The following is a 14,704-nucleotide window of genomic DNA, read 5'->3' as shown; positions in this document are numbered from 1 at the left end:
GGAATGCAGTGGCGCGATCTTGTCTCACTGCAACCTCCACCTCCCAGGTTCAAGCAATTCTCCTGCCTCAGCCTACTGAGTAGCTGGGATTACAGACACGTGCCACCGTACCCGGCTAATTTTTATATTTTTAATGGAGACGGGGTTTCGCCATGTTGGCCAGGCTGGTCTCGAACTCCTGACCTCATGTGATCTGCCCGCCTTGGCCTCTCAAAGTGCTGGAATTACAGGTGTGAGCCACGATGCCCAGCCTTAAGTTTTATTTTATATAACTAAATACAATCTCAATTTATAACCGTAACCATATAGTGCTTTTAAAATATTTTTAAAAAATAGATAACAATCATTCATGTTATAAAATTCGAAAGAAGCCTGGGCAACAATACTATACCCAGCCTCTACAAAATTTTTTTAAAAAAATTAGTGGGGGTACATGCCTGTAGTACCAGCTACTCCAGAGGCTGAGGTGGGAGAATCCCTTGAGCTCAGAAGTTTGAGATTGCGGTGAGCTATGATCATGCTACTGCACTCCAGCCTGGGTGACAGAGTGAGATCCTATCTCAAAAAACCAAAAGGTACAAACAATATATATCCTGTTCATTCTTTGCCTCTCTTCAGAGGCAAGCAACGTCACTAGTTTCCTGTTTAGTTCGTGAGTAAATCATACATACATTTATGCTCTGCATTTAAGTAATTTACATAAATCCTGGCATAACAAACACACTGTTCTGTACCTTGCTGTTTTTCATTTATCAACATCTCTTAGGGATTGTTCCATCCAACATATACACTTGAGCCCACCTTGTTCTCTTCAATGGCTGCACAGTATCACACTATATGGTTGCCAGGTATTACTTTAAGTAAAAAAAAAAATACCAGGAAGAAAGGGAATGGGATTGCATGTGATTTATCACCAGTGAATCAATATAGTTTATTCTTTTTTTTTCTTGAGACGGAGTTTCACTGTCACCCAAGCTGGAGTGCAATGGTGCGATCTTGGCTCACTGCAACCTCTGCCTCCTGGGTTCAAGCAATTCTTCTACCTCAGCCTCCCGAGTAGCTGGGATTACAGGTGTGCACCACCACACCCAGCTAATTTTTGTATTTTTAGTAGTGACAAGGTTTCGCCATATTGTCCAGGCTGGTCTTGAACTCCTGACCTCAAGCCATCTGTCCACCTCAGCCTCCCAAAGTGCTGGGACGATGGGCGTGAGCCACCGTGCCCGGCCTAATGTAGTTTATTCTTTAGGTCTTTGACTGCCCTGTCCTACTCTCCTGTGAAAAAATGAAATGAATGAAGACAGAACAAATGGAAGGAAGGGCAGGAGGCAGGCAGGCAGATTTACTGGTGGATATTCATATTCACGTACAACTATCTACTGTGAAGGTTCTTGAAGAAGATGCTAGAGCAGAACACATTTCCTGTTCAGGTCCAGACAGTAAATACTGACTGTGGGCCATATGGTTGCTGCTGTAACTACTTAATTCAGATGATGTAGTGTGAAAGCAGAGATGGGCAATATCTAAACAAATGATGTGGCTGTATTCCAGTGGTAATTATTCATAACAGGCAGCTGCCGATTTGCCCCACTGGTTGTAGTTTGCTTTCCTCTGCACTAGAATATAAGTCCCATGAAGGCAGGAGATATTGTTAATTTTATTTACTGATGTATCCTCAGTAACTAGCATATAGTACCTTGCTCTCAATAAATATTTTTTTTTTTTTTTTTTTTTTTTTAGACGGAGTCTCGCTCTGTCGCCCAGGCTGGAGTGCAGTGGCCGGATCTCAGCTCACTGCAAGCTCCGCCTCCCGGGTTTACGCCATTCTCCCGCCTCAGCCTCCCGAGTAGCTGGGACTACAGGCGCCCACCACCTCGCCCGGCTAGTTTTTTGTAATTTTTAGTAGAGACGGGGTTTCACCGTGTTAGCCAGGATGGTCTCGATCTCCTGACCTCGTGATCCGCCCGTCTCGGCCTCCCAAAGTGCTGGGATTACAGGCTTGAGCCACCGCGCCCGGCCGCTCTCAATAAATATTTACTTGCTGTCAGTAAATATTTACTAACTAAATGAAAGGCAGGTAAACCTCAACTGGAAATGACAAATAGCATCCTCTCAGAGAACAATCTTTGTCTCCTACTGAATTTCCCCTGATGATAGAGTTTAGACAGCTAGCTATGAAGTTCTCATCACAGAAGCATATGCTGGAATACCTTATTCTGAACCCTATGGACAACAGTTTTTACAGTAGTGGCTGAAGTGAAAATGTCATCTATTTCCTTGTTTAGTCAAAGTATATCAGTTCTTATTCATATATACCTGTTGTTGACATTTGTGATATAATGTTAAAACTTCAGGTCAGAAGCAGTGGCTCATGCCTGTAATCCCAGCACTTTGGGAGTCTGAGGCGGGTGGATCACTTGAGGCCAGGAGTTCAAGACCAGCCTGGCCAAGAGGGTCAAACTCCTCCATCTCTACTAAAAATACAAAAATTAGTTGGGCGCGGTGGTGTGCGCCTGTAATCCCAGTTATTCAGGAGGCTGAGGCATGAGAATCGCTTGAAGCTGGGAGGTGGAGTTTGCAGTGAGCCAGGATAGCACCATTGCACTCCAGTCTAGGTGACAGAGTGAGATGTCTCAAAACAAACAAACAAACAAACAAAAAACCAACTTCAGCATAACTGGGAGAGAGAAAAGCAGTCCCTAACATCCAGGAGCTGGCCTGGCACTCATAGGTAAGATCAAGACAAAATCAAGACCACTCTGTAATTGTGGCTGAATATAGACAAAACATGCACATTGTCCAAGCCACAAAATACCAAACATTTCCCTATCCTGGCAAATGTGAGTGACTGTTCTACTTTGCTAATCATAGCTTTGGCCTCACTACAGATAAGATTTGAGATGCAAAATTACAGAATTATCCCTGCTTCCCAACAGCATCTCACATAGAGCAAAGTCCTACTTCCTAAAACCCTCTTCAAATTCACCTAACGGGAGCCCAAATCCTTGAAGTCTTTTCTAACATTCTGTTACCAAAACACCAATGGTGCGTGTTCTCCCTTGCTGAAATGAATAACAAACCCAAGTTGTTCAATTACAAATGTGTCCCTAGTGATTTTTGACTGGAGGGTATTCACATAACGGAAATTTGGATGCCATGACTCTGGTCCATACTATTGATGGGGATATTTGAAAAATGCCCATGTTATAAAGTCCCAAGATCCCTAACATATTATTACATATTATTGCATTTAAGACAAAATTTTACATAAAAGTTAGTTGTTGAATGGTATAATATGCATAATATAAACTACTGAAGCCATAACAAAATCTAAGAGCGTCTTACTGAGCTGGATGCTGACTGGCTTGTGGCTGAATTTCCAAAAATGGTGAGTCTGGCATTCAATTCTTCTGCAAGATGAGTTGGAACATCCAAGTTACTTGACGGTGGAGGTGATGGGAAGGCCTGGCTACTATACATGGTGGCTTCATCTTCTCTTATAATTTCCCAGTTCTAAAATGAACAGAATAAGCTTGAGTCACACATACTTTATTGCTGTAACGTGTCTATCAAGGAGAACTAGGAAACTACTTGTACCTCGGAAGACTCTCGGTTATCAACACTTTCTGTTTCCTCGGATATTTGCCGCCTGGTGGTAAATGCACGTTGTGCTTGCAGTTGAATGTTGCCATTCTCAGCATCTGTTAGGTTGTCCCTATATTGGAAGTATAAAAAGCCATCATCCATGTCTTAAGTAGTCACAATGATTGTCAAAGATTCTGTGATCGTTGAAAAAAAAAACTACATTAGATCAATAAAAAAATGTATTGTCTGGCTGGGCGCGGTGGCTCACGCCTGTAATCCCAGCACTTTGGGAGGCCGAGGCGGGCGGATCACGAGGTCAGGAGATCGAGACCATCCTGGCCAACACGGTGAAACCCCATCTCTCCAAAAAATACAAAAAATTAGCTGGGCGTGGTGGTGGGCACCTGTAGTCCCAGCTACTCGGGAGGCTGAGGCAGGAGAATGGCGTGAACCTGGGAGGCAGAGCTTGCAGGGAGCCGAGATCACGCCACTGCACTCCAGCCTGGGCGACAGAGCGAGACTGCGTCTCAAAAAAAAAAAAAAAATGTATTGTCTTTGACCAAAGGCTATTTCAACATGCATAGATTCAATCATGGGTAGGCAGACTGGTATATTTAAAGTACCTTACTGAGTTTAAGGTTTTGTGGAAAGGTATAACATGTCTGATTTGATATTTTAGTTTGTCACTGTGTCTAGGATAATGTCCAACACATATAGGTACTCCAACATATTTGTTGAATGAATGAATATCAGAGCGCTTCACAGATTATTTCATTATATTATTTTGCCATGTTATTATAATAGAGTTACACATATATCTTTGTGATATCAGATAGTACATTTTCTAGAACTGGTCTTAAGCCAGGAGTAGAGTACTCCATGCATCAGTGTGAAGAACAGAATGAAAGATGGTTTAAGAACTTTATAATGAAAAGCTTAGGAATTACATATCTGTAAGGAATGGTATCTGTTTTTGGTAATACACAGTCATGAGCCTGTTCTGAAAATGGTAATAGTAAAGATTTATCTGAGCTTAGGAGAAGTACAATAAATCAGATTGGATGGTTAATGAGCATTAAAAAAAAAATAGAAAGAATGAATAAGACCTAGTATTTGACAGCTTAACAGGTGACTACAGTCAATAATAATTTAATTGTACATTTAAAAACAACCAGAAGACTGTAAGTGGATTGTTTGTAAGACAAAGGATAAAGGCTTGTGAGGATGGACACCCCATTTTCCATGATGTGATTTTATTATGCCTTGCATGCCTACATCAAAACATCTCATGTACCCCACAAATATATATACCTATTAGGGACCCACAAAAAAAAATCAGATTGAACACCCTTACCGCAGTCATTTATATTATTCTAATTATTTGCATTTAATATAACCAGTCTATCAGATCAAGAATTTTGTTCAAATATTTAATAATAAAATTATTGTTCATTTATTTAACGCCACATGAGCTCAGGCTAGTCGCAAGACCAGTTCTTACTGTACTGTAGCTAAAGAAAACATAATTTTGATACATGGTTCTAAGGGAAAGCTTCATTTTTTTTCCCCCCCAAATATTTGATTTTGGCTACCTGAAAACAACATCAGCCACAGTGAAAGAAATGTCATTTTGCTCAAGTAAGGCTTGCCATAATACTGAGGTATGCAACAGGGCAATTCTGCAGAATTTTATAGTGTCTTCAGCTTTGCAGTCTGTACCTCACTCTATGAAGACTGAAGCTTCTGTGCCATGAAGTACTTGAATTGCTGATTTGTTTTGGAAGGATATGAGAACAGAAAATATCTATGAAAGTGCCTGGCACATATCAGGCACAAAATATCAAAGCCAAAAATTAGGAGACTAATGAACACATTAAAAAATTACAAGTATGTTTCAAACAGAAGACTAAAGGAAGACTTTATAAGACTATATGGAAGGAAAAATGGAAGGGGATTTGAGAATAAATATGAATGGGAGATTTTATAAATGTATACACAATCTAATGATAACAAAAAAAAATCACTGAGGAGACATAAGTTAGAATATGTTGAAAGTCGTTCCATCTTTGATCTGTGCATGCTGGAAGTTGTGTGGATATTGACCAGACTATCAAATGGGCATTTAACATAAGACCCTTATTATTGAGTCCTTTATATTTTACAAATAATTTATATTTTAAAAAGAGTACTGTAGAAATTAACATTTTATTATATTTTAATAATAAACTATAAAATTCTCTAAGACTTCTAATTCAGCCTAAAAAGAAATATGTACTATTTGTGGCTATATAATAATTAAAAACTTATTAAAATTAAGAAACAATTAAAAAGGTAGTATCTAGTGTCAAATAATTTTGAATATTATCAAGTCATTTAAAAAAAGAAACAGCAGAGTTAGGATTTTCAAAGTCCTGGGCCATAAAAATCCTAGTATTCTTATAGTTTATGGATCGCTATACTGTTATGAATCCATCTGAGACATGACTTCAAAATGAAAATTGGTAGTTCAAGTGCTTCCAGATTAAAACTGTGAAAGCCACCAGCACATACTGAGGGGTTGGTCGTTTCCACTGTGTTCTTCTAGATTCATGGTTTACATAGTAGGTCCTTCCAAGGATATCCTGCCTCTCTTCCCACTCTGGAGGTAGAGGAGAAGGTTCCTGTTGTTGCTGCAAATGGCAAGCAGCATCTGGTTGGTCCAAAACAACCCAGCCAGGCTGAAAAACAGGATGGTAGCAATTAAGTTTATGCATGATTTTTTAAACTTTAGAAATTATATGTTAAAGGAAATTTAAAAAGAGATTTACTATACCAAGTTTTAGAAATTATGCATAGACAGAATTAACAATCCTCAATTTTTAAGGCCATAATATACTTTATGATAATGAAGACTTTTTTTTTTTTTTTGCAAAAATGATAACCATTGAAATTTTGTCTAAAATTGTCCAAAACTTTTTCAAAAAAAAAATTTAAAGGCACAAGCCTGTAAAGTTTCCACCAGGTTCTGCCTGGGTGACAGAACCAGACCCTGTCTCAAAACAACAATAAAACAGAACTTTAAAACAAATCTATTTAAAATTTTCATAACAAAAAATAATAAAAGTATGTGAAGTGACAGATTTAATTAGCCTGACTTCAGCATTCTGCATTGTAAGTATATACCAAAACATCACATTGTCCTCTATAAATATATACAATTATTGTTTGTCAATCAAAAATAAAATTTTAAAAAATCTAGAAGAAACAAAGGACAAAAAATCTTTTAAATCAACAACCATGGAAAGTTGGAAAGCACTGAGAAATTGAGAAGCATAGTTTAAACTACTCGTGTAATCTTAGGCCATTCTCTAAACTATCAGCTGAATGAGGGCAAGGATTATTTTTCATTGGTCATTGTCTTTCCTGCAGAGAAAGCACCTTGTTTATAGTAGAAATCAATAACTATCTGACACATGGAAAAAATCATTAGATAAAGGTCAAATACATAGAGGGGCAAGACAGGGAAGGGCAAATGATTTAGAAATAACTGCTACAGTGAATTCTCTAGTGATGGAAAAGTCATTCTGATTCCCTTGTCTGATTTCTCTCTTTCTCCTCCAGACCAAGGCAAGGCATTTTATCAAGTCATAAAACAGCCAAAGAAAGATTAAAAAAAAATGCACTGGAAGTTTGGTTTCTCAGAGACTAACAAGGGGCAAAATTAACATAAAGCCTTAGTTAGGGCAGTTAAAGTAGGAACTGATAGAAAAGGGTACCAAGAGTTAATGCTTTTATATGAGAAACCTCATAAAAGAAAAGGCAGTAGGTCAAAGATTCTATTAAATACTGATTGGTTAGGAAAGCATTAGAAACTGAAATAAACTGGTGAAGAAAACTTTAAAGTGCTCCCCAAAGGACACAAAAGTTAAGATTTAAATAAGGGAAAGACATAGTCTGATCTTGGCTGGGAAGACTCAGTTTCACAAAGGTGTCAATTCTTCCCACGTTAATCTACAAGTTTACCAAGATTCCAACAAAACTACTTTATGATTTTAAAAGAATAGGCCGGGTACAGTGGCTCAGGCCTATAATTCCAGCACTTTGGAAAGCCGAGGCAGGCAGATCATCTGAAGTCGGGAGTTTGAAACCAGCCTGACCAACATGGAGAAACCCCAACTCTACTAAAAATACAAAATTAGCTGGGCGTGGTGGTGGGTGCCTGTAATCCCAGCTACTTGGGAGGCTGAGGCAGGAGGATTGCTTGAACTCGAGAGGCAGAGGTTACGTTGAGCCAAGATCACGCCATTGCACTCCAGCCTAGGCAACGAGAGCAAAACTCCGTCTCAAAAAATAAAAAATAAAAATAAACAAGGCAATTCTCAAGTTCAAATACAAACATAAACAAGTAGGAATAAACAGCACAATTTTTAAAAAGAAGAGCAAGAAGTGAAGATCAACCCTACCAGCTAAAACATATTATAAATGACAACAATTAAAGCTGTGTGGTTCTGGTGCATGCATTGACAGGCAGCTCAATAGATTTGCCCAGAAAGAAACACAACTTTACAGGAATTTTGGCCGGGCATGGTGGCTCACACCTGAAATCTCAGCACTTTGGGAAGCCGAGGTGGGCGGGTCACTTGAGGTCAGGAGTTTGAGATCAGCCTGGCCAGCATGGTGAAACCCCGTCTCTATTAAAAATACAAAACTTAGCCAGGCATGGTGGCGGGCAGCTGTAATCCCAGCTACTTGAGAGGCTGAGGCAGGAGAATTGCTTGAGCCCGGGAGGCAGAGATTGCACCACTGCACTCCAGCCTGGGCGACAGAGCAAGACTCTGTTTCAAAAAAAAAAAAAAAAAAAAACTTTATAGCAATTTAGAATATGATAAAGACATTTCAAATCTGTGGTGGCAAAATAAGCAGATTACTTAGAAAATGGGCACCCATTTGGAAAAAACTTCACTTGAATCCCTACCTCATGCCTTGTATCAGGAAAAGTTACAGACTGAATAATATCTAAACGTTTAAAAGTGAAACCAAAAAGTATTAGTAACAAACTGTTGAAAATTTTAGAAATACATTTTTTAAGAGTGGGACACTGTTAAGTATGACACCAAACCTTGAAGGCATGAAAGAGAAGATCTATAAATTTGACAACAAAACACCTACATTTGTGTATGGCCAAAACTACTAACATACATATATGTTACAAAGAGCAAATGACAAAGTGGCAAACATTTTCGGTACTTGGATAACTGACACAGAATGATTTCCTTAGATACATAGAGTTTCTGTTATAGGCCTGGAGATCAGCAGTAAATGACTGTTGTGTGACAGGCAGTGGATTGCTTCCAAGATGGAAGAGAATTCTTCTATGTTGGAAGGCTAGACTTGAAAACGAGGCCTCAGGAAAGAGTTGGGAAGGAAAGGAATGTTTTTTGGTAGCAGGGAGAAATGGATAAGGGGTTTCTGCAGCAAGGTTGATCTATTTTGGCTAGCTCTGTATAGAAGGTGACGGGCAAGATGATGGAATAAATTATTTTGGGAGAAAAGGTCTGGATGGGAATTTCTCTTTCTTTCTTCTCTCTCTCTCCACATGGTCTGACATCCAGGTTGGAGTGCAGTGGTGCCATCACAGCTCACTGCAGCCTTGACCTCCTGAGCTTAAGTTATCTTTCACCTTAGGCTTTAGGTGCATACTACCATGCCGAGCTAATTTTTTATTTTATTTTTTGTAGAGATGGGGTCTCGCTATGCTGCCCAGGCTGGTCTCAAACTCCTGGGCTCAAGCAATCCTCCTGCCTTGGTCTCCCAAAGTGCTGGGATTACCAGCATGAGCCACTGTGCCCAACCTTTCTTCTCTCTTTTTTTTTTTTTTCCTTTTTACCTGTTTTATAAGAATTGTTATCTGTTTTTTTTTCTTTTTATTGCCCAAATTCCATGATCTTCTTTCCCTATATCCTCTTACTTTGTCTGCCCATCCATGTTTATCTTCCTTCTTTCTTTTCCTTTCCCTTAAACTATGATAATATAGGATCTAGCATACCTAAAAATTAGTCTTGTATATATTGAATCAGATTGCATTTTTCTGGTTTCAATCCCAAAAACATGTTAAGTTAAGTTTTTATATTTTACTCTTGTGAGAAAATATAAGCTTAATATTTCTTGGTTGAATATAATCATTGATTAATTTCCTTTAAGATTAATACAATTTATTAATAAAATAGTTCTCACTACTGCTGTAAAGGATTATAAAAATACTCAGCACTAGAAAAATGGTACCAAAAGAATATTTCTTTTAAAGCTTCTTAGAGATTTCTCCCTTAAATGTCTGCTTAATGTATTTATATTATCTGAGTAAATTCAAGAAGAGAAAGAACAAAAATTAATTTAATTAAAGGCTTAAGAAAAACCTGTCTCAAGTTTGTGGAAGTAGAGTTGTACAATCAAACACTATTTAGAAAGACTGGATAGAATGCCTCTATACAGTCAATTTTTGGATACCAGGCCTTCCTATTAAATATGTATCAGCTGCTATTCTTTATAAAATAACTTTCTAAGTATCAATGAACCTTATTTAATTACTAACCTCAAAGCCAATATATAATTGCTCACAATTTAATCAAGTCAAAGAGGGTCAAGGAAGAAAGTATTCAGAGGTACAACCAACATTTTATATGTTAATTTTGTAAAATACATACAACTAACCCTAAAGGTGCAAACGGTGCAAAAATCAACCGTTACATAATTATCTATTATAGCCATACTTTACTACAGAATATAAACTACCTAAGAGTGAGCTTCATTTCAAAATTACAATTGTTTTCCTTAAATAGTAGAATTTATACAGTCACAAACTAGCTGTCAAAGGACTAGGCAAGACTCCTCTAGTCATTAGCTACACAGAAGGTAAATAAGCACAGATTCATGTGTTTGAATTCCTAGGGCCTTTCATAAATAAACTCCTACATGCTTACATCTTCTGAAATTATAAGGTGCATTCTGAGGGAATTCAAACATTGAGACATGAGACCACAAAATGAAGTGAAGCAGTTCTCTCCACAGAAACTCAACTGTGAATAGGGTCCTATGATGCGTGCATGTGGGCAAAACTTGGAGCAGGTTACTAAACAACGAAATGCTGTTAAATTTTTTTAAGTTACTAAATAAATAATTTTCTTTCTTTACAGCAGATATCCTTCATTTCAAACAGAATTCCATTATGCAAGATACTCTGGTACACCAAAAAGCCAGGTAGAGAAATTTCTACTGAATAAATACTTGAAAACTTTAAAAATGATTATTATATGAAAATCAGATAAAAATATATAAGAAAAAGTTAATCAAATAAGTGAAGAGAGAATTGAGAGGATAACAAGTTCTCTGATCACCAAACTAGGGGCTATCTATACTGTGAGTGAAGAAAAGATTCTTTCTTGGCCGGGTACCGTGGCTCACGCCTGTAGTCCCAGCACTTTGGGATGCCGAGGCAGATGGACGGCTTGAGGCCAGGAGTTCAAGACCAGCCTGGTCAACATAGTAAAACTCCGTCTCTACTAAAAATACAAAAATTAGCCAGGCATGGTGGCACATGCCTGTAATCCCAGGTACTTGGGAGACTGAGGCACGAAAATTGCTTGAACCCAGGAGGCAGGAGGTTGCAGCGAGCTAAGATTGCACCACTGTACTCCAGCATGGGCCACAGAGCAAGACCCTGACTCCAGGAAAAAAAAAAAAAAGTCTTCCTTCTATCCTTCTATTATTATGGATTTTCTTGCAAAGCAAAATCTCAGTGCATTTAAAATTTTCCCAGAAAGCTCTGCTGCAAATTCACTACCTGTTCTAGAGCTTTCTTTCTCAAGGTACATGGGCACGTGAGGTAGAGCCTAGCCCCTGGGGAAGGCCCTCAGCTTCACTGTTCTTATGGAGACATAAGCAGGCCCTTAGTCAAAGAGGCAAAAGTGTTAAGCAAGGCACCAAATAAGAAGCCTCCAGAGCAATTTGGTGTCATACGCTGTGTGCTCTGCTTTCAGTAACTGCTGTTGATAGGGTCTGGCTGTGTCCCCACTCAAATCTCATCTTGAATTGTAGCTTCTATAATCCCCTCGTGTCGTGTGAGGCACTCCGTGGGAGGTAACTGAATCATGAGAGTGAGTTTTTCCAGTGCTGTTCTCATGACAGTGAATAAGTCTCATGAGATCTGATAGTTTTATAAAGGGCTGTTCCCCGGCACACACTCTCTTGCCTGTCACCATGTAAGCTGTGCCTCTGCTCCTCTTTCACCTTCCACCATGACTGTGACGCCTCCCCAGCCATGTGGAACTATGAGTCCATTAAACCTCTTTTTAAAGCTTTATAAATTACCTAGTCTCAGGTATTTCTTCACAGCAGTATGAAAACGGACTAATACAGCTACTGAAAAAATATTTCTTTTTGATGATAATGTGCTTTCAAAAGGAACCTCAAGGAGCAGGTGTTTTTTTGACCCCTTTCCAAATCATAAATTTTTCTACTGGAAGAAACCCTCGAGGTCATCTGGTGCCATCCTGTCACACTGCAAACAAGATCCTGAGGTTCAGAAAAGTTCAATGACTCACTCAGGTCTGGCTAGATAGTGTGCAACTAGGATTCTAGTCTCCAAACCCTATCCAATTCTATTCCAAATACATATTTTCTGCCTCCTACTTGCTTATTCCAGATGCACGTAACTCTACACAAATCTTGACTTGGATATTCCTCTCATCCTGTCATCCATGGAAATTGTTAAATTCTACTTGCCCCACATACAGAAGGCAACTTTATTAGATCACTTAAATTCTCCTTGCTCCCTAATTCCCCTCCTTTCCTATGACCCCTCCCACCATAAGAAGAATATTAACAGGACTTAAATTTCATAAAAGAGTTCCTAATCAGTGGAGTCTCCTCAAAATGTTCATATATTTAACTTCAAAATACTAAATTGTGTTCTTACTTTAATGGAGAGAATATACAGTTTTAGAGAACTTTGAAAAACTAGATTTATATCCTATTCTCTCCTCCTTAACCTTTAAGAAGGCCATCAATAATGGCCATTCATTCTACAGAAATATCCTTAGAGGAAAGACTATTAATGAATGCTTGGGTGAAATAAATGTCCAAGTAAATAATTTTTATTTACACGTTAACTTCATTCAATAGTTATTGTTCTTCAGAGTACAGTAAAATAAGAAATTAAAATTTTTTTTACTTTAACCAAATATTTATAAAATCTCACCTCTAATTCCTCAGCCTGTTCTGCATTATCATCCTCTGAGCCACTGGTTTTAGGCAAATAAGTCATTTTTAGTCTCAGATAACCTTTAACTCTTGATTTGTGACTGTAGAAAAGAAAATAAATATTCATAAAACTTTAACATCAGGGAGAAAAGTATTCAATTAATAAGAGTTTAATGAACACCCACTAGGTACCAGGGGGTCTACAAAGGGAGGTTCAAAGACAAGTTCCAGGGCAGTAGATATCTAGGGAAAGGAATAGAAGGTGGAGAAAAGGGAAACATATATACATAAATAATTGTTACACCACAAAGATGATGCTAAGGAAGTTTAAGTGAACCATCAGAGACAATGTCAAAGAGAAGCTGGCCTTTGAGTTGAGATTAGGAGATTGGGGAGGATTCTTATCTGTGGCAGTAGAGGAAGAGGCATTATGAGTGGAGAAAAGGGCAAGATCCAGGAAACAGGTGGGAAACTGCAGGTGCAATTAAGGAAATGGCAATAGTTGAGTTTGACTGGATTACAGGATATGTTAAGGGGACTACAGGAGGTTGGGATGGTCCAGAGGTCATGCAAAATCAGACAACTTCAGACTTTATTTTGCATATTTTGGTAAATCATTGAGAATTTGGGGGATAGAGAAAGGTATCCTCAGAGATGTGCTTTAGGGATACTAATCTGGCCATATTTTTTTGGATGACAGAAGAGTAGAGGGCAAGGCTTGATAAGTGTCTGAAACCTGCTACATCTCTTTGGCAGCTGCTTCAATCTGTCACACATTAATTTACCTAATCTATTTTTATATTGTATCACCTCTTTGAATAATTAGTTGTCTAAGCTAAAGGCTGCTGCCTGCTGTAGTAATATTTTAAATCTTTTGAAAACCTGTCTTTCATAAGCTTCTTCTTCTTTTTTGTTTTTGTTTTCAGACAGCATCTCCCTCTGTTGCTCAGGCTGGAGTGCAGTGGCTCAATCACGGTTCACTGCAGCCTTGACCTCCCAGGCTCAGGTGATCTTCCCACCTTAGCCTCCCAAATAACTGGGACTACAGGCATGCGCCACCACGCCCAGTTAATTTTTGTATTTTTTTGTAGAGACAGGGTTTTGCCATGTTGCCCAGGCTGGTCTGGAATTCCTGGGCTCAAGCAATCCACCCACCTTAGCCTCCCAAAGTGCTGCGATTACAGTGCTTTCATAAGCTTCTAATTTAAGGCTTAATTCTATCTATTGCCCTCATCAATTCTAGCATCCTATGATTTACTTAAGAAATCCTTGCTTGTCTCAGCTCTCTATATAGATTTTTTGGGGATGATTTTTACAGATATCAGATATGTAGCAATTACCCTTTGTCTTTTTAGACAAGAGTCCTAATCTTTTTATTCTGTCTTCAAGAGATTACCTACCCCCACTCCCAAGCCTCCCCTAATCTTTTCAGCTCTTCTCTGTATAGTTCTCATGAATTTGGCACATTCCGTGTATCCTTTCCTGAGTAGTCAGTGAAATCCCCGATGCTTATTTACAAGGCTGCTAATGTGGCTTGTGTCTCCATACTGAAGGAGATGTGAACATTCTGACTTGTGGCTATAAAAGATGGATACAGAAAATGTGCTCAGATAATGTTTTGTTGAAAAGTTTCTCTACAATTGTACGTTTCATGTCTTCTCAATTAGAAAAGAAGCCTCAAGGTTTTGACTTAATGGGGCTCAAACAAATTTAGGAATGTAGTCGTGCATTTTCTATCTGAATAAACTTCTTTCTACACTTGCAATAATATTCATTGCAGACAGAAGAAGAAAATTGTATTTTTTAAAGATAAAGAAACTAGAAAGCATGTGACAAATTGAAAAGCAGGCTGCTGGCCGGGCGCGGTGGCTCAAGCCTGTAATCC

At 38.5% G+C, this 14,704-nt stretch overlaps 1 protein-coding gene across 2 annotated transcripts in view; it reads right to left on the bottom strand.

Annotated features, from left to right (window-relative positions):
* Positions 1–14,704, bottom strand: part of NEDD4 (NEDD4 E3 ubiquitin protein ligase) — a 177,920-nt gene that overhangs the window by 38,953 nt on the left and 124,263 nt on the right. For both annotated transcript variants that reach the window (XM_033190033.1, XM_033190034.1), the window contains 4 exons: positions 12,818–12,920; positions 6,136–6,302; positions 3,598–3,715; positions 3,346–3,513 (listed from right to left, as the gene is read on the bottom strand). In XM_033190033.1, the coding sequence (XP_033045924.1) occupies positions 3,346–3,513; positions 3,598–3,715; positions 6,136–6,302; positions 12,818–12,920 (556 nt within the window). The remainder of the gene's footprint in view (positions 1–3,345; positions 3,514–3,597; positions 3,716–6,135; positions 6,303–12,817; positions 12,921–14,704) is intronic.

This window comes from Trachypithecus francoisi, unplaced genomic scaffold, assembly GCF_009764315.1.
Source record: "Trachypithecus francoisi isolate TF-2019V2 unplaced genomic scaffold, Tfra_2.0 Lachesis_group3, whole genome shotgun sequence".
NCBI lineage: Eukaryota > Metazoa > Chordata > Mammalia > Primates > Cercopithecidae > Trachypithecus > Trachypithecus francoisi.
Note: the sequence above shows the minus strand (reverse complement) of the source record. Positions and strands in the feature narration are given on the sequence as shown.